The 20,830-nt window shown below is 40.3% G+C and overlaps 1 protein-coding gene and 1 long non-coding RNA gene across 2 annotated transcripts in view; one reads left to right on the top strand and one right to left on the bottom strand.

The window, feature by feature from the left end:
• The window catches only part of LOC113593795 (uncharacterized), a 39,970-nt gene extending 19,606 nt beyond the window's left edge, over positions 1–20,364 (top strand). The window contains exons 4-5 of the long non-coding RNA XR_003414135.2: positions 8,170–8,224; positions 19,997–20,364. This is a non-coding gene — a long non-coding RNA (uncharacterized LOC113593795). The remainder of the gene's footprint in view (positions 1–8,169; positions 8,225–19,996) is intronic.
• Positions 12,738–14,886, bottom strand: UBTFL1 (upstream binding transcription factor like 1). Its single transcript, XM_015081309.3, has one exon. It carries the CDS (start codon positions 14,702–14,704, stop codon positions 13,469–13,471), a length of 1,236 nt encoding a protein of 411 aa, XP_014936795.3. The 5' UTR covers positions 14,705–14,886; the 3' UTR covers positions 12,738–13,468.
• Positions 20,365–20,830: the final 466 nt, after the last annotated feature.

Genomic DNA, 20,830 nt, shown 5'->3' with positions numbered 1-20,830 from the left:
AAGTGATCTCGAGTACAAGTCCTTCAGAGTGTGTTTTTCAAGACACCCTGATTTTTTTTTTTAAACTTTTAGAATCAACTTTCATTTTTCACAGAAAAAGAAAAAAAAAAAAACCACCCTGCTTGGTTTTAGTGTAGATTTTAATCAGATTATCTGGCACGCATTTAACAGATTTACCACAAATGAAGTTCCTTGAGGCAAATATCTACAACTATTTTTAAGAGAGGGGAGAAAAAGCCTCTCTAAAGTTGCATATTTGAGAAATTGGGAAAGCAGAAAATGGCCCTTGCGAGGATTACACACTTTCATTCCTTTTTAGAATAGCCTTAATGGAAGAAAGCTTCCACAAGGGGGCAGTAACACATCATTTCCAGTCTCTGAATCGCAAGAGCTAAGCTTTTCTTATTTAAGGCTAACACAGGCCTTTCTGAACTCATTCGAATGTATGGAAAAAACCTATTAATTCAAATTGTCTTAATTACTTACAGTCTGCTATCATTTAAGTTGCTTGATTAGTTTTCATCTTAATATTTTTAAGGGTACTATGCATATTGACTGATTTGACCAGTGAAGGTGTTTTATTCTATTTTCAGAAGTAGGTCTTCTAAAAAAAAAAAAAAAAAAAAAAAAAAAGTTAAACTTTCATAGCTGATGAATACTGTTTTTACTTTGTTAAAAAGTAATGGATTCACACAAATATGCCCAACTGATTCTTAAAAAAATTTTTTAATGTTTATTTTTGAGAGAGAGAGTATGAGCAAGGGAGGGGCAGAGAGAGAGGGAGACACAGAATCCGAAGCAGACTCCAGGCTTTGAGATGTCAGCACAGAACTCATGAATCATGAGATCCTGACCTGAGCCAAAGTCAGATGCTTAACTGACCGAGCCAGACCCGCCAGACCCGCCAGACCCGCCAGACCCGCCAGACCCGCCAGACCCGCCAGACCCGCCAGACCCGCCAGACCCGCCAGCCACCACCCCCTCCCCTACTAATGATTTTTTTAAAAGGGTGGATAAGCAGTTCAAAGGAAAACCTTTTCAACTAAGGGCGCTAGAGCAACTGGATGACCTTTGACCTAAATTCACACCTTCTACAAAAATTGACTCACGTCACAGACCTAAAAGTAAAACTACAAAAATTTCAGAAAGAAACAGGAGGAAAATTCTTGAGACTTGGCATTCAGTAAAGAATTTTTAGGCCTGACAAACAAAAGCACAATCCCCAAAAAGGAAATTTGTAAAACTGAATTTCATCAAAGTTAGAACTTCTCCCTGGGAAGAAGCTGTACATGAAAAGACAAACTGCATATTGCAAGAAATCATTTATGTAAATGACCACATATCTGAAAAAGGACTTATATCCACAATAAAGAATTCTTAAAACAGTTTTAAAGAAACTTTTCCAGTTGGAAAATAGGCAAAGGGCATAGACATTTCACTGAAAATGATATACAGATGGTAAATAAGGAAAACATATTCATATATTTTTAGCCATTACGGAAGTGCACGTTGAAACCACAATGAAAATCGCCATTCTTTCAGAATGGCTAAAATCAAGTGTCAACACCAATGCTAGCAAGAATGCAAGGGAACAAAATCACACATACATTGCTGACAGGAATGTAAAGGGTACAGTAACTCTGGAAAGGAGCACAGTAGGTTCTTACAAAACTATGTGCTACCCAGAGGAGCCATCAACCAAATTCTCGGCATTTGTCCTAGAGATATGAAATGAGTTTATGTTCACACAGAAACATACACATCAATGTGTATATGCTGTATTTATATTGGCCCTAAACTGAAAACAACCTAAATCTGTCAGCGGGTGAATGGTTGACAAACTATGGTACATCCATACCAAGAAATACTATTCAACAATAAAACCAGCTATAGAAACAAAGTAGCAATAGTTGCAAAAATCTGAAGTGATCCCAAAGAAATTATGAGGCTTTTAAAAGTTGATCTCCAAAGGTTTTGAAACATATGATCCCATTCATTAGGTTCTTGAAATGGCAAAATTGTAGAGATGGAGAACAAATTGGTCAGTGGTATGGGTTAAAGACAGGAAGAATGACGGAGCTGGCTGGGGCTATAAAGGACAGGACAAGGGATCTTTGTGTAGAATGTTCTGCATCTTGATTGTGTTGATGGTTACAGGAACGTACACATATAATGAAAGAAAATGAACACATAAAGGAGTAACTGTAAAACTTGTGAAATCTGGGGGTACCGGGGGGTGCTCAGTCGGTTAAGCATCTGACTTTGGCTCAGGTCATGATCTCACAGTTCGGGAGTTCAAGCCCCTCATTGGGCTCTCTGATGTCAGCTCAAAGCCCTCTTGGGATCCTCTGTCTCCGTCTCTGCCCCTTCCCCACCTCACACTGTTACACACTCTCAGTCTCACACAAAAAAAATAAACATTTAAAAAAAATGTAAAAAAAAAAAAAAAGCTTGTGAAATTTGAATAAAGCCTATGAATTGTATCAAGGTCAATTTCCACATTGTGATAATGTACCATAGTCATGCAAGATGCTACTACTGGGGGGAAAATGGGTGAAGGCCATTAGAAACCTCTGTGTATCAATAGTTTACAACCGCATGTGAATCTAAAGTTATCTCAAAGTTAGAAATAAGATAAAAACAGGAATGCCTGCTTCTAGCAAACAAAATATCCACAGAACATAAAATTACATAAATTCAAATTACTGAACTATTTACTCAATCCAGTTATTTCTTAATGTCTGTATCCATTTGCTTGAGGATATGTGCATGTATAGTTGCATTTTTTTTAAATAAAACAGTCACATGAGTAAATTATGTTTTAAAAATTTAGCATATAGTTACCCCATGTAAGTTTGTATCCCCTCATTTTAACAGCTGCATAGCATTTCAATTTATGGTAAATGGCTGATGGGTAGGTTTAGTTTTTGGTAATTTATGTTTTCCTATTCTATTTGTATCTATTCAAAGATACAAATATAAGGAGGCTCTCCTGTATCTCTGTCAAGTAACTTTGAATTAAAATAGCTTTAAATCATGTGCACATGAAACATTTTAATCAGGACTTATAAGCAAGATATTAGTAGCAACAGCATACTTTCAATACCTGAGTCCACAACAAGAACCAGCAGATCAAGAAGGAGAACAAGACAAAATCTATGACTAAACAACGTGATGAGTGAGGTAACCCCATGAAGCCCAGGTTGAGCAAGAGGAGCAAGACCACGAGGACACAGAGAAAATCACCAATTGTCTCCAACAGCATGAAATAAAGGCAACAGTGTTTCCAGAGACTCTAAGTACTGGAAAGCTTAGAAACACAATTGGTAACAGATGGGCACCACCAAAGCTGGAGATTCCTGCTTGGTGCAAAGAGCTCAGTAGCATAACCATAACCCAGAGCAGCAGACTCCCCCCTGCTGTCAACCTGTAGGAGACAGTGAGGATGGAAAGAGCTGAAGGAGGAAGTGGTCTGTACCCTGTGAATCCAGCAAATTAACCACCTCCAGGACAAAGCGCTGACCTGGGGAGAAAATTCAGGAAGCTAATTATAATTTGAGCTGGACAAGGACCCTGAGGTCCAAGAAAAGATTAGATATATAGGAGGAGAAGGCCAGTCTCAACAACTCCAAGTACAGATAATTTCTTTACCTTCTAGTTCCAGAAATACCAGATGCTGTGCAGGTAAAATAGGAAGGCTTGGTTCAACTTGATTGAATCTTCTGGCCCTGTTTACTAATCTAGTCAGTATCTGGTCTACCCAAATCCATCACAATACAGACAGACGCTCAGCAAATCATATCTAAATATTTTCTGGGGAAATAAACGCTAAAGAGTGTTCTCAAACTCCTACCTGTGGGTCAAAACATTGCTCTGAAACATCACAGGTTCTTGAGTTGGTTCAGCTTTTTATAAGGGGCAGGGCTTCCCTCCTCCCACGAAAAGCTATAAACTCCACCTGTTCCCAGTCAACCATCAAATCCTGCTATCATAGAGACAGTGCTTAGTGTATTCTCCCCTCCCCGCCCAGAATGAACATTTTCATTCTCATCCCCTCTCTTTCCTTCTCCCTCTGCCTTGGATTCTACCAGAGGATACATTTTTGTTTGCTTTCTCCAGCACTTTTTTTAAACCTTCTAATTTTAGTGTGGTGGTGGTGGTGAGCACAGAATATATTTAGCCTCAAAGACAAAAACATGTGCAGGACAAATGAACAGAAAGGAATCTAATTAGTAGGTGCTCTGATAATATAGAAATGACAGGACTAAGAAAGATGGGAGAAGGGGAGGAAGAAAGGCATTGCATAGAACGAGCTTATGAACCACCTCATCTATAATACCCGGGAGTCGCAGGATTTTGTCTGCAGACATGGGTGTAGGCTGTAGGCATATTTACTACTGCAAAGGGAAAAGCCTTAATGTTAGTATTATGATATCAAAGTGGAAGATGAAGGAGAGCATGGGGAGGGGAAGAAAGAGAATACAAGCTAATGTTGTCTTAGTTTGGAGACAATGTCTAAAGAAAAAGATTACTTTAGCAAATTATATCAGGAAGCCATCAGAACAAAATCCCGCCTTCCTATCCAACCTTCACACCAGAACAAAAGCAATGAATACAAATAAGTTAGTGAAAGACAGATACGTGCATACAACTATTGAAAATGCTATAACCAAAATAAAACCACACAAAATTCTCATATCAATAAAAGTAAATGGATTTAACTCTTATTAAAAGAAGGTATTGCCAAATTAAATCACAAAGCAAAACTCAATTCCATGCTGAATGCAAGACATATATCAGAAAGGTTAAAAGGACAGAAGACAAATAAAAGAGTAACAGACAAAAGGATTTCTTTATGGATTAACAGAGCAGAAGGTGAACACCTGATGTATGTGCTCACGTTTTTACACTTAACAGGTGGAGGTGTTCGCACTGGTGCGAGTTTATTTGAAAGGTGTTTACATGGCTAGTGTATTTGAACATGTAAAGAAACCACTTTTATATTATTAGAAGTAGAAATGGTAACAGTGAGTTAAAGAAGAAAATAATAGCATCTACATTGAAGGCTGAGGAGAGTCACTGTTGGGTAGCAATCACATTACCAGAAGGTCAGCTGTGTACAGTTAAAATGGCTGTGCCCTTCTATTGAAATCATGTGTCATCCCAGGAAAGTGTGTGTTTTTCACACAGTTACTATCAGCTGTGCTATTGCTGTCTACACAGTCTGAAGCATCTGACTTAGGCTTGCCTTCATATGATCATATTCATGGTCACATTTTTCACTTTAGAGAAGCTATGATATTGCAATTATATTTTGGATAACTTGTGTGGTACTAGACAAACAATCTTTGACATGCACAATTTCTTCATGACAGAGGCATTTATGCTTACCCAAACGGAAGTGAACATTTTCATCAGTAGTAGAATGAGTAAAGGACGGTATTCTCATATAATGGAATACTATGAAACAAAATTTTAAAAAATGATTGCTATATGCATTGGTGGGGGGGATAAATCTCACCAACATAATTTTAAACAAATGAAATCACACACAGAAGAGCATGTGTTATGGGATTGAGTTTACACAAATTTCAAAAATATGATAATTAGTGTCAGGATATATTAATCACTAGGATGTGGTCACCTCTATGGAAGAAGGGGTTAGAGTTGGGAAAGGGTAGGCAATACTGAGACCCGGATGTGGGAGTATCTTTACTTTGTGTTATGAAATGCATCTTTCCTTTGACAATGCCTTTATCATGTTTCATAATGTTTACAGACCTCTGGCCAGGAAGATACATTCTTGAGTCAGAAATGTGGAACTGTGCACTTTCACTATGTTCCCAAATATTCCTTCATATATAATTTTCTGCCTTATGGACTTCAGGGACCTCTGAACCCCACATGATCCATAAATTACATTCAGTGAACAGCATTTTCTAAGATTCATGATTACCTCAACAGATCTATTCTAATTATTTTGTTCCTTTGTGATACACATTTATTTTCCTAATTAAACATGAAGTTTTCAAGCCAATTTCATAAATATGCTCCTTCTCAAGTGATAATAACCTTTAGATGTTACCTAAATATCAACTGGTTTGTCCTTTGCTTTTCAACATGACTCCACTGATTTATCAAAACATTAAATCATATATGCTTGACTTTAGCCTGTACTACAAAGCTGTAATCATCAAGATATCATGGTATTGGCACAAAAACAGACACATAGACCAATGGAATAGAATAGAGACTCCAGAATTGGACCCACAAAAGTATGGTCAACTAATCTTTGAAAGAGCAGGAAAGAATATCCAATGGAAAAAAGACACTCTCTTTAACAAATGGTGCTGGGAGAACTGGACAGCAACATGCAGAAGGATGAAATTAGACCACTTTCTTACGCCATACACAAAAATAAACTCAAAATGGAGAAAGGACCTGAATGTGAGACAGGAAACCATCAAAACCTTAGAGGAGAAAACAGGAAAAAAAACCTCTCTGACTTCAGCCACAGCAATTTCTTACGTGACACATCTCCAAAGGCAAGGGAATTAAAAGCAAAAATGAACTATTGGGACCTCATGGAGATAAAAAGCTTCTGCACTGCAAAGGAAACAATCAACAAAACTAAAAGGCAACCAACGGAATGGGAAAAGATATTTTCAAATGACATATCGGACAAAGGGCTAGTATCCAAAATCTATAAAGAGCTCACCAAACTCCACACCCAAAAAACAAATAATCCAGGGAGAAATGGGCAGAAAACATGAATAGACACTTCTCTAAAGAAGACATCCAGATAGCCAACAGGCACATGAAAAGATGCTCAACGTCGCTCCTTATCAGGGAAATACAAATCAAAACCACATTCAGATACCACCTCACACCAGTCAGAGTGTCTAAAATGAACAAATCAGGAGACTATAGATGCTGGAGAGGATGTGGAGAAACGGGAACCCTCTTGCACTGTTGGTGGGAACACAAACTGGTGCAGCCGCTCTGGAAAACAGTGTGGAAGTTCCTCAAAAAGTTAAAACTAGATCTACCCTATGACCCAGCAATAGCACTGCTAGGAATTTACCCAAGGGATACAGGAGTGCTGACGCATAGGGGCACTTGTACTCCAATGTTTATAGCACCACTTTCAACAATAGCCAAATTATGGAAAGAGCCTAAATGTCCATCAACTGATGAATGGATAAAGAAGTTGTGGTTTATATATACAATGGAATACTACTTGGCAATGAGAAAGTATGAAATCTGGCCATTTGTAGCAACGTGGATGGAACTGGAGAGTGTTATGCTAAGTGAAATAAGTCATACAGAGAAAGATACCATATGTTTTCACTCTTATGTGGATCCTGAGAAACTTAACAGAAGACCATGGGGGAGGGGAAGAAAAAAAATAAAAAGAAAGAGGTTAGAGAGGGAGAGAGCCAAAGCATAAGAGAATCTTAAAAACTGAGAACAAACTGAGGTTGTTGGGGGGTGGGAGGGAGGGAAGGGTAGGTGATGGGCATTGAAGAGGGCACCTTTTGGGATGAGCACTGGGTGTTGTATGGAAACCAATCTGACAATAAATTTCATATTTAAAAAAATAAAAAGAAAAAAACAACTAATCCAAAAATATTGTATATGCTTAAAGTTGGTAAATGATATGTAAATTATGCATTAAAAAAGCTAACAAAAAGCATGTCTCTACAGTAAAAGCGTATAAGAACATAAGAATAAAGATACAGAGGGAATAAAAGAATGGAGATGCAGAAAAAAATGGAAAGAATAGAGAGCAAGAGTATTAGCGTTTCAGGGCTACTACGAGATTCTGGACTTTCTGCAATTTTCAAGTTGGTAAAATGAATTTTGTAAAAAGGAGGATGCTGGGGGCGCATGAGTAGCTTAGTCAGTTGAGAATCTGACTCTTGGCTCAGATACACATAATATAAAAAAGAAGGATGCTGGCCGTAGAGGGACGTGTTCATAGAAGTGAACAGCAATTGTGCAGCTTTTCCAGATGTGCAGGAGAAAGCCTGCCTCCTCCCATCAGCCGGAGAGTCTGCGAAGACTTGTGAGGAAGGTTTGCATATTTTGTGTAGTGTCTCTTCAGTTTTATTTTTCTCCTCTCGTATTATAATATCTTGTTGTCTCTTCTTTCTCTCTCTGATCCAGTCTTTGCAAGACCTTCAGCCCTTTGCTAAAAGAGATGGAAATTCCAGCCCAGCAGGTATGGACTCTCAGGAACACCTGGTGATGTCAGGAGCTGAGACCATCCAGGCTTCTGCATCTGCCTCTTGGAGAACAGACCTGTTTTCCTTTCCCTGTTTGGCAGTTTTATTATTTTCCCTATGGCTTAGAGGAACCAGTCATTCTCTCCCCTGCATTTGTTAGAGAATTTGCATCAAAAACGTTGCCAGCGGGGCCACAGTACCTCTGTGGCTTCTGTCCTTCCATCCTTTCGTTTTATTCTCCCCCGCCGGACCTCAAAGGTGGAATCCTGCGTGTTGGCAACCCAGTAGCTGGAATCGAGCGCCCAAAGGGCCCAGGAGGAGGAGAAATCCTTCTGAAGCCCATGCACTTCCTCGTGTAAAATGTGAGGAGCTGTGAGCACCAGTGAGCTCGTGCTAATTCCGCGGGTGGGATGAGGTCAGAGGGAGCTGGCGCGCTCCTGGGCCGCGCCTTCTACAAGGTCTTAGAAATCCCGAGCAGAGGATCCCTGGGGATGGGGGGATGGGGAGGGACTCGAGTGGATTTCGCTTTGTTTTGACCACGCCCCGCGCTGCATTCCTCCCGCGATCTCCCGGCTTCCGTTCGGGTCTTGAGCCACGTCCCGGGGTCGCGTTCCGACCCGAATGCAATCACCACCGGCACCTGCACCCGCACCTGTTCTATGTCACCCCTGCCTTCAGCACCCAGAGAAAGGCTCCCGGACGGGCGGCCGGCTGCGCGGACCCCGTCTCCCCCTAAGGCTGGTGCGCAGAGCCCGGAGGGTCCCCGAGGCTGGAAGCGCTTGGCGATGCCTCTTCGCTCCAGTCCCTCCGGCCCCGCTCGCTCTCGGGCTCCCTCCTGTGGGCCCTTATTTCCACCCCCGTCCTGTCGCCCCTTGGGTCTGTTCCCGAGGCTCCGCTTCCCTTTTATGTTTTTGTTTTTTTTTATTTTCCTCGGAAACCGCGCCACTACCCCTAGTCGCCCCGTGCAGGTTCCCGGCCTCAGCGGGACAAGTCAGTAGGCCGAGCGAGCACCCCAGAGTCCGCGTGCAAAGGGGCCTTGGCTGCGGGACCGTTCGGGGCCGGCCCTGCGCAGTGGTGGGTGTGGTCGCCGCCGCCCTGCATCCCTGGCGGGAAAGGGTAGAGATGCTCAGCCTTTGCCTGGGGGATTTCAGACCCGGTTTGAATCTCCGCGAATTGCAGTGTTGGTTTAGGGACCCTGGCCTTCTAGGCTTTTCTTTCACCCTGGCGACAGGGTGCCCTCCACTGCGGTGCCCTCCACTGCTCTCTAGGAGCCTAGAGTATGAACTGGGAAGCCTTAGCCTTGGGGACAGTGGGACCCGTTCCCTCCAGGGTAGGCGACAGGTGGGCCCCGCGGAACCCCAGCTTCCTCTGTAGGTGGTTCAGATGATTTTCTCGAAAACTGTGCAGTCCGTTTCAGATCACACATTTTCACCCACGCACTGCCTTTTTCATAGACACAAAGGGGAGTGTGCAGAGAGGATGTAGAATCCCCTCTAATCCTGGTGCTGTGGATTAACAAGGGAAACAAGTCTCTGCTCTGAAGAAGATTGAGCCCCACCCTGTCCCCGAGGACCTTCTGATGTCAGGATTTCTCCCCTGACACTGGGGCTGTCCCAATGACCAGAGTTCCCTACCATTTAGCCCTAGAGGAATAGGGGAGGGTCCACCTTCTGTACAGCATCCTGTCTCTCCCCCAGGGTAAGATGACCCCAGACATCCTCGTGCCTCCATGTTTTTTTTTTGTTTGTTTTCGTCTGTTTTTTTCCCACCAGTAATGAGTAAAGATCAAATCATTTGTCCCTTTGTTCCCTCCCTCCCCACTTCCCAGTGGCTGCCTTACTTGAGTCACCGCCCAAGTCCAAAACCTTTCTCTTCAGTTAATTAATTAGTTTGTTTGAGAGAGAGAGAGAGAGAGCACGCGCGCTTGTACAAGCAGGGAGAAGACTAGAGGGAGAAAGAGAGAATCTTAAGCAGGCTCCATGCTCATCATGGAGCCCCACTCGGGGACTGGATCCCATGACCCTGGGACCATGACCTATGCCAAGATCAAGAGTCAGATGCTCAACCAGCTGAGCCACCCAGCCCCCTTCCCCCAAAAGCTTGCACTTTAAATCACTGACGAGGTGTTGGAGCTGCCCTGTGGTTCCCAGCGCCATATCTGAGTCTTTCATATCTCATTCTGTGTGACAACTGGTAGAGCCTGAAGAAGTTTGAACCAGCCAAGAGAATTTAGGAAAATTCCATTAGAGCTCGGCAGGCCTCCTGGAGCTCCCATTTACAATTGTGTGCTGAGAAGATGGATCACCTGCTCTGTGCTGGTGAAAATGAAGCAGGAGATCATTGGTGAGTATAGAATGGAAGGATTTGGACAATTGGATGATGGGTGGGATCATTGCTCAAGAGAGGAGCAGGTTTTGCATTTGGGATGACTTCTGTCTTTGACCCTTGAAGAATGGTGTGCCAGAGGAAAATTGTAATGGAGATGTCAATGAGATCATTACTTTGTGATATGACTTTTGCAGAAATATATGGACTTAATGTAAAAATAACAGATAGACACGTGGGACATGATCAGTTCATGCTGGAAAGGCATATAGGCTACATGAGAATATGTAGATTTCCAAGACAGAGACAGCAGTGAAGGGAAACCAGGAGTTTATGGTACTTGAAGGAAAGGAATGCCCAATGATAAGGGTGGTAAATGTAGGAAGCAACTAATTCTACAATCTCCTGGCCTCCCTTTGATTTGCTTTGACTTGCTCCCTTGGGACTCAGGCCAAGCGTCACTGATATGAGGAGATATGTGCCCTTCCTCTGGTGTTTCAGATTCCAGGCACATGACAGCACACAGGTGACTCCTTGATATTTCCCATTCAATTTTTGTCCAATTTATGCAAAATGAAAGAGCCTAAGTGCTAATCCAGCCCAGTCTATGTGTCTGCAACAGTTCTGAGGAGATTTTCCTCCCTGGTACTTCTCCCTAACTACATTTTGTTTCAGTTTTCTAGGGAGGAGCCTAGGGAATTCCTTCAGCTTTGATGTAATAATTAATGAATCCTGTTCCCACACCCACTTGGATCTTACTAAACTGGAAAAACAATGAATTCAAATCTAGATCATGAAAAAGCATTGGTGAAGTGAATGAATACCCAGAAGCTTGTGTAAATATCCATAAGAAAGGAAGTGTGCCTAAACTGTAGTCATCTTTAACACAGTATTCAAAAGTGGGTGTCTGCAATATGATGCGGGCTTAAAATCAGTTAACTTGGGGCACCTGGGTGCCTCGTTTGGTTAGTGTTTGACCAGCTCAATTCATGATCTCGCCGTTGGTGAGTCTAGCCTGGCATCGGGCTCTCTGCTGCCAGCACAGAGCTTGCTTCAGATCCAGTCTCCCTCTCTCTCTGCCCCTCCCCCACTCTCTCTCTCTCTCCGTCTCTCTCAAAAATAGAAATTAAAGCTTAAAGAAATTAGTTAATTCAATAACCCAATTCCCAGTATGAATATAGCCATGGAAAAATTACACTGATACATGAGATAAGTGATTTTTTAAACAATGATTAACATTATGGATTAAGAAGAACAATAATGTAAGTAAACATGCATTTTCTGAATACATTATAGTTATTTCAAATAAATATTAGTCAGCATAATTGTCATTGCAAGTTCTACCAACTTGAAATTCAGAAGTAAGACAGGCATACATTTCTCTGACTTAACATTGTTCTGGATATTCCAACCAACACATTCAGAAAGAGGAATTAGAGGTATAAAATTGTAATTATTGCCTTTATTTTCCAAATATCATTTACTTAGAAAATCCCTTAACAAAAATTCACTCAGGCACCTGGTTACCTAAACCCTCAAGCCTTAATGGTTTTCATATAAAACAATATGACTAATGCTATGATACTAATATTCATGAGAACACAATATGGAAACATCCAGGAATATACAGGGAGAAAAGAGTATAATTAGAGGACACTAGCCTTAAATACATTTCCAAATATAACCATAAGATAAATAATGACAACAATATAATACTGAGACAAGAATTCACAGAAAGGCCAGTAGAAGAGTATATATATCTATGTCTGTGTCTCCATATATCTATCCATGTATGTATGTATGTATGTATGTATGTATCTACCTATCTATTTATCTAATTCATCTATCTATCCATCCATCATCCATCCATCTATCCTGGATGTTAAAGCTGAGACTCACCTGTGCCTGGAGCAGGAGGAAGGAGTTTAGGCTTCTGCCAGGAACGAATGCAGAAACCACCTAGAGGATTGGTGATCCAAATCATAATTCCTTGAGTCCATAGAGGCGCTCATTCAAATGAAATCATGAAGTTTTTCAAAGATTAAAAAAATAGATTTGTTCTTTTCTGCTTTCAATATTTTATTCATAGAAAAAAACTAAATATTCACAAAAGTAGAAAGAAGAGAAAACTGAACTAACTGATCATGAAACCATTACAATGATCAACTCATGGCTACTTTTAGAAAATACATTTTAAAACTTAGTCAACTAAGTTTTGAAAGCAACATTATGGCAGCACAATCACGAAGTTATATTTGAGGCTAAAATAAAACCATATATATTTTGCAAGCATTGGCCATTTTAAGTGTTTTAGAATTTTGGTATTCTCTGGAAATACAGTGTCCATATCCATCACAGCCAGTGACATGCTCCCTTTAATAAGGACAGTTATCTTAAGGAATATTTCTGTCTTGAGTTCCATATTTTTATTTTTTGATATTAGTAAGCCTCATGGAGATATAGGAGTTCGATATACATACACATATGTGCCTCCTACTCCTTCCTCATCACAGATGAGGTGCAGGAGTCCTGAGGCACGATTCCACAGGAAATGTCAGGGTCACCCAGGCTACTAGGCGTCCTCTGCCAGCTGTGGCATGCAGATGAGAGGAAAACGTCTCACTTCAGGAAGCAGTCTAATCCAGTGTTCTCCTCACAGCTCTGTCATCTCATTGTTTATTCCAAGAGCACTCAGTGCATGGAGTTTCTAGGGGGTGGATCTGGGGTACAGAGGGGAGCCAGAAAATACTGCACCAGATCCCCTCTTTCCAACCAGTCCTCCTCTGAATTGAGGAGGAAAGGCAAAAAGGAAGGAAATGAAAAGGGACAGAGAGAAGAGCCCTTCCAATTGACACAGATGCCTTGGACTTTTGCTGGGAAGTTCTCTTTCCCGCCCTTTAGTGGCTGAACAAAACTCAGTTGGGGTCCGCATCAGAGGAGTCACCTAAAGAAGATGTGCTGGAGCCACTGTCCTCAAACTCACAATCTTCGCATTCACTCCCACTGCTGGAGTCTGAGGAGCTGCTGCCTTCCTCCCCTTCCTCCCCTTCCTCATCTTCTCCTGATCCCCAAGAGGCATGAGCATTGCCCCCAGTGGTCTCTGGTGATTCTGTCTCCGGAGCCTGGAGCCCTGACTCCCATCCAAGCCCTTCTTGCAGACTCCTTGCTGATGGCGACTGCAGATCTGTCCCTCTGACCTTGGGATCTGGGCCTCCCCTCATGCTCATGTTTTTACACTTACTATAGGTCGCCTCTCTGTAGGCAGCATACTGTTCAGGAGACAGGGTCTTGAGCCAGTCATCCAGATCCACCTTGTACTGTTTCTGCAGCTCCTCAGCCTGCTGCTTATAATGGTCCTTCTGGCTCTGCGGGACTCGCTGCCAGCGCCTGCCAATCTCCACCCTGCGCTCCCTTGGGGGCACATCTCGCAGCTCCCTACTTGACCACAAATCCCGGTGGAACTTCTCATATCCATTCATGGGGGGCTTCCGGGGCTCTCCACGGAATATCATCCTCTTGGAAAAACAGCTTCCTAGGGGAGACTTCACTTCTGGCACGTGACTCGGAAACTTCTTTTGGGCCCCGTTTGGGCTCCTCTTGGTTACATCCGATTTGTTGGGGTTCTGGAATAGATCAGGGTGGTCATCCTTGAATTGAGCCAGTTTCTCCTCAAACTCCTGTTTCTCCTTCTGAAAATCTTGAATATATTTGAGCTTTATCTTCTCTGGGAGCTCCTTGTATTTCTTAGACAGGACCTTGGTCAGCTCCTGGTTGCTCAGGTTGGGATATTTTTGGGAGCACTGAGGCCGCTTCTCCATGAAGAAGCGAAGGTAAGCAGTCAGGGGCTTCTTGGGCAAGTCCGGATGTTTCTTACGTTTTTTGCTTCTGTCAGGCTTTTCAACATGTTCCTTGGCTTCCAGGACTAATTCTGTCAAAGTGCGAAATTTTCTCAGGTGATAAGAAACCTCCAACCATTTGAGTTTGCACATTTCTCCAGAATAATCCTTAAAAGCTACTTTTTCCCAGTCCATCTGTGACTGGGTTGTTTTGAATGTGTGGCTGTCATTGGATGGAAGGTTAGTCTCCATGCGGTCCAGTAACTTCACAATGTCTTCTTTGGACCAGTGACCTCGGCCTCTGGACAACGCCATTTCTAGTTCTTGGGGCACTTATCTGGTCCTAGCAGTTCAGAAACTTCAGCAGGAGCTCAAACTTTCTCACTTTCAAGGCTTAGCACGTGAGTTATTTCTGGAAGTCCTAAAGTGTGGGGAGGTCCATGTTTCTGAGGAGAGAAAGAAGCAATGAATGAGAAAATTACAACCCACTTGGGTTATGCCCCCATTAAATTATGCCCCCCCATAATTTAATCACCCTTAACGATGTAAACAATGTAACAATGTAAATGGAAACAGAAATGGAAAATTGCCCACTTCTGAGTTGAAATTTATGTTCACATTTTTTCTTTTGTTTTGCTTTGTTTTTGAGAGAGAGAGAGAGCTCAGAAACTTGAAAGAGGGGCACAGAGAGAGAGAGAGAGAGAGAGAGAGAGAGAGAGAGAGAAACTCAAGCAGGCTCTATGTTAATCAAGGAAGCCTACATTGGGCATGATACCATAAACCTGGGATTGTGACCTGAGCAGAAATCAGGAGTTGGACACATGACCTACTGAGCCACCCAGGCACCCCACTGTTTCTCATCTTTAAGCCTCAGTCCCTTTTACCATACTGCAACAAGATTTTCCAATTAAGTTTTAGGGCCAAGCCAAATATAAAACTACATGAAATCTAGAACATTCCCTCTAGATATCCCCATTTATATATAAAATAAACATAAAATAAATAAAATAAGTATATACATTTGTAAATGTCAAAACAATAACATTAATTGAAAGCTCAGGAGTAAACTGGAAAGACTTACATACATAATTTTTGTTAACTAGGCATATTACACCCGCTTAGAAAAGTCTTAAGCCTGCTGATAGTTAAATTACTTATTTTTAAAGAAAAAAGTACCGATTCTTCTACTAACAAGGGTGTGCTCATCTAATGATTGTGTAAATGGCCTCATCAATACTTATAGGAAGATCCACCCAATTGGGTCAGGAGTTCTGTGTTCTCTGGGCTCTCTACTAGAAAACGGGTAACTTTCTGAGTTTCCACAGTCCAGCCAACTTCACAGACTTACAAACAAAACAAACTTTGCCCTTGCAAAGCCTTTAGTTTGGGATCCCTGAAGCTCTTCCCTGATTAGGTTTCTGCAGTAGGCAGGACCAATGGAAGATGTACCTTTCTCTCCTTGATTAGAATAATTCCATTCTCAGTCTCCAGAAACCATATACTGAAATTACCCTCCTGTTGTTGGTTTATCCTTGCCATTAATTTTAAACAATGTGCACATGGCAAATTTTTGTCTGGGTTTCTGGGTCCCCACATTCTTCTCCCATTCCCGCTTACACATCTGACTATCTTTCAGTATAGTATTTGAATGTAGGTCCTTCTCTTCAGTGTTAATTTCAGTGTTTTCTTGTGGTCTAGGATCTGATAGTTTCTCATCTTCAGGAGGCCATCTAAATCCTTTCAGTGCTGCTCAAGTTCTTCTTAGTCTACTGAGGCTAAGGTGACCTTTGATATCAAAATGTGAATCATTATACTGAATTCTGGGTTTAGGGAGATGTAATCTCTAAGCAAAAACTACAGAGGATTTGTGAAAGCAATCTGATCAAAGTTAAATTGGCTATCAGGAGATCATGATTGCAAGAATGACTTAGTTTTACTTCTACAGCAAACATTGGTGAGACGATAGCTCTATTCCCTTGGTGAACACAGTTTACATGAGAGGAGTTCCTGCCTTTTCTCAAAATAAAGCAAATACAGTATCATAAGTTTAATGTACCAGCAAACTGCATTTGTTTCTATGAAATCATTTCATTTTCAAATTTAAAAAATGACTCCATTCCTTCATCTTTTTCATAACTTAAGCTACTTTGTCATCTGATTTTGCTATATATTTTTGGAATAATTTGGTGCTTAAGTTTTGGTCTGTTGTTTTACTCATTCCTTGGCTGTTTATATAGATTATAAAGACTCACAAATTAGTTTCCAGTCTTGTAATTTTTTATTCTGTGTAGATCATAAAAATGAGTTAGGACAATCTTATTTTCTTTGTATAAATATATTACATTCTGTTCTACAAATGGCAATATGCAAGTATGTTAGAGGAAATACTTGGTAATTTACAAGTAGATAACACATTGGATAATTTGGAAAATAACTTGTATTTGACTGTTGGCAAATGATTTCAGAAACCTCAGTTTTCTGACATAAAGTTAGAGATGGCAAGAACAAATGGGCTTGCCTTAAAGTGACACTGGTAACTGTGCAGAAATGTCAGAAATTAGAGGGATAGTGTGTTCACTTGGAACAGAAATGAATGAATGTTTTTGCAAAACAAAATTTTTAAATTATGATATGTTTTCTGGTGCTGATTATAATTACATGATTGTTAAATCTTTTCACCATGACAAGGAATGCTTGGTAATAATTCCTAAGGACTTAGAATATGCTGCCATTCTCTCCTCCTTCACAATTGGTTTTCAATGCAAGTGTGTTTGTAATAAAGATAGGAAGGCAAACTAAAAAACTTAGTATATTCATGTAAGAAGATTCAAGTTGAAATCTGGTCCAATTTTACAAAGATTAATACTGTTAACACTCATATTCAGAAATTGATTTCGGTGACAGATTCTGTTTGAAATAAAAAACATCAAGGAGAAAATTTAGTTTTATGACTGTCTTATGTATGCACATTTTTGTGCATTTTAATCAATGGGTTGCAATAAAGGCATTTTTCTGGATCATGGATGAGGGACAGAAGACATACAGATGAGTGGCGTTGTATAGATTTCTTCATCAATTTAAAAAAAATATTATCTCTTATAATGATGTTATTTTACTAACCATTATATCCCCAACCTGACAGACTGTTCTTGGAACTGTAAACTTATCAGAAAATTTTTGTTGATTTAATTAATTCAGTTGCTTAGAAAGCCCAGATTGCTTGCTTTTGCCTATTGTAGTGTCTTGGAGAGTAATGGCTTACTGATTTTATTGGGTCAAAGGTGGGATTTCTGGCTCCAACATTTAGTAGCAGTGTAATTTTAGACAAGAAATCATGATTGGATGGTTTTGACACTTAAATGAAAGTAGATGAGCTTAGTGAACTGCCCTTTGTTAAACCAATCACTGGCTAGTCACATTATTGATTGATATTTCAGACCAATCAGGACTCACCCCTGCAGCTATAGATTGGATCAAAGTCCTGAAGTGCATGCTTTTTGGAGGAAATTAACAAAACAATACTCACCAAAACTCTTTCATACAGGAGGAAGAGGGTTGGAAAGGCCTATGCCTGTTGGTTACGCAACAAAGCTTTCTTACAGGAATTTTATTTATTTATTGCAAGTATACAAATATATTTGGCAACTGGAACCCATATGACTAGCAAGCATGGATTTAACTAGTAAGGTAATTAATGTGGTAATTAGGTCACCATTGGGTCAATGTTTAAGCAGCTGCAATAGAAGTTAGGTTTTAGTTGCCTAGTATATATTTAGTTACGGTAATTGCTTTCAATTGTTTATCTACAAAAACTTTAATAATATTAAAACAAATAATTTTATCAACATGCTTAAAACCATGGAATTCTTGTAATCTGTGCCTTTCTGACTAGAGTATCTTGTTACTAAAACAACTTTCTTTTTCTTTTCTTTTTTAATGTTTATTTTTGAGACAGAGAGGGGGAGGGGCAGAGAGGAGAGAGTATAGAGGATCTGAAGTGGGCTCTGTGCTGACAGCTGAGAGCCCCACTCGGGGCTCAAACTCATTAACTATGAGATCATGACCTAAGTTGAAGTCAGATGCTTAACCAACTGAGCCACCCAGGTGCCCCGAGAGTATCAAAGTAGAGGAGATATTCTCTTTTTATCAATATAAGGCTAGTTTGCACATAGCAGGAGTGCTTTCTTGAACAGGATTTTGGAACGAATCACTGAACTGAATGGCAAACCCTCACTCCCTTTTTTTGGGAAATGAATGTGTTCCTCTTGCCTTATTGCAAAGAGCCCCTCTTTATGAAATGACATAAATAGTCCACAGATATTAAGACCAAAACATGCACAGAAATCTTATATGTGTATATAAATATACGTTCATGCCTGTCATCTACTATAGCTTATTTTTTTGTCCTGTATCTTAGTCTTCTTTATCCATTTTATTTTTACTATCAACTGATTTTATTTTTTATTTTAAAAAATATTTATTTATTTATTTGTTTTGAGAGACAGGGAGAGAGAATGTGTGCACACACGCGCAAGTGGGGAAGGGGCAGAGAGAGAGAGAGAGACAGAGCGGGAATCCTAAGCATGCTCTGCACTGTCAGCGCACAGGGCTTGATCCCAGAAAATGAACCATGAGACCATGACCTGAGCAGAAATCAAGAGTCGGATGCTGAGCCGACTGAGCCACCCAGGTGCCCCTACTATCAACTGATTTTAAACAAAACTGATACTGACTTCATTAGAGCGGATGCACTTATTAGCACCTTCACAATATAAAAATTAAAATAGTAAGTAAAATTTGGTGGGAGTGTTAAAGTTAGGGTTACAGGTGACCAAAAATTGACACTTATCTCAACAGTAACAAACACAGTTTACTAAAATATGATGTACATTTTTCTATCAGAATAACCTATGACTTCACCATCAAGTAAGACTAACAACTTTCTGTTCTCATTTAGATTTATTTGTTAGAGAAATTGCAAGGGGAAAAATGTCTTTGTTTAAATTTGAGGGGGGCATTTTAGTAATACTCATATTAATACTGTTGATATGTAGAAGAATTGCTTAGTATTTTTCCTGATTCCTTTAAGAATGTTCTTTGGTTTTTTTCTTTTGGTTTTATTATTTTTTTTAACTTTTAAAAATCTATTGGTTTTTTTTTTTGGTGGTTTTTAAAAATGTTTATTTATTTTCAGAGAGAGAGAACAGGGAAGGGGCAGAGAGAGAGAGGGAGAAAGAAATCCCAGGTAGGCTCCACACTGTGAGCACAAAAGAGACTAATGCAGGTCTTGATTTCATGAACCATGAGATCATGACCTGAGCCAAAACCAAGGGTCAGATGTGTATCTGACTGAGCTACCCAGGTGCCCCTTTTTAGGTTTTAAAGTGGAGTCACTTGGATCTGGGCATTCTTGGAAGCAAAATGACTTAGAAATTAATATTTTGTGCTAAGAGAAGAAATATTTCACAAGAACAAAAAGCTTGAATGTTTTTCTTTTAAATTTTGAAATCACAGATAGTTTATATGAATTCAGATATTAAGTCAACTCAGAAATGGGCTAGGAATTTTTAAACTGGTTTTGACTAGAATATTCTTTTCTTTCCATAGTGGAGATTTCCTTCAATAAAGAAATAACTGATCATGATATCAAACTGATTGTGTGAGAAGTTTGAGGTGTAGGCATGACTGTCAAGATGCATCTTTAAATTCTGAAAGATCTAACTATTGTCCTGTGTGGAGAACATCAAGACATATTATGGATGATGACTTCACCTCTGGAAAACAGTATTGAGAGCTGGATGTGGGCCACTGTTGGGAGTAAGCTCTAGGAGTCTATAAGGATTCTTGGATAAGGAAGAATGGCCCACTGATGGAATCTGAGGATACATTTCTTCTTTTATGTGTGAAAGGATAATTGTTACAGTCTCCTGTCCAGTTTCCTAGTGTTTGTCAGTAAAGAAATCTCTGGGCCAGTTGGTATATGTTCCTTGACTTTTGATTCCATCTTTTTTTTTGTTCCATCTTCTTTAAATTAAAATCATCTCTGTGGCCCACTTATCTAGAATACATGCTGTGGTTGCACACCTGGTTTGGGAGTTTGCTGGAGTTACAAAAATACATGAGTGTGTGATTCCAGCTCAATGGTGTAAAGCAGGAACACAGAGTTTGCCCATCATAGACAGACTTCGTTATCTACAATGCCCCTGTCATTCTGAAACTTCTTCTCCCATCTCTTAATCTAGTATGTCCTACACTTCAGTTCACCTTCAGAAGAAAAATAAAAATCTGTTTTAGGGGGAAATCTCCCCTGACCCTCAGGACCAAGATAGGCCTTTCTTTATATGAACTCCAAATATATTTGACTGTATCTTTTCCAGTAGTGGAAATTGCAAGAAATATAGAAAGTGTTCATTACCCCAGCAGTTAACCTAGTGTCTAGGA

The sequence above is a fragment of the Acinonyx jubatus genome, chromosome D1 (genome assembly GCF_027475565.1).
Source record: "Acinonyx jubatus isolate Ajub_Pintada_27869175 chromosome D1, VMU_Ajub_asm_v1.0, whole genome shotgun sequence".
In the NCBI taxonomy this organism is placed as follows: domain Eukaryota; kingdom Metazoa; phylum Chordata; class Mammalia; order Carnivora; family Felidae; genus Acinonyx; species Acinonyx jubatus.
The sequence above is the reverse complement of the archived record's forward strand: the minus strand, read 5'-3'. Positions and strand labels throughout refer to the sequence as shown.

Excerpts from the sequence above, each read along its gene's own strand:
- UBTFL1 (XM_015081309.3), bottom strand. The coding sequence starts at position 14,704 with ATGGCGTTGTCCAGAGGCCGAGGTCACTGGTCCAAAGAAGACATTGTG.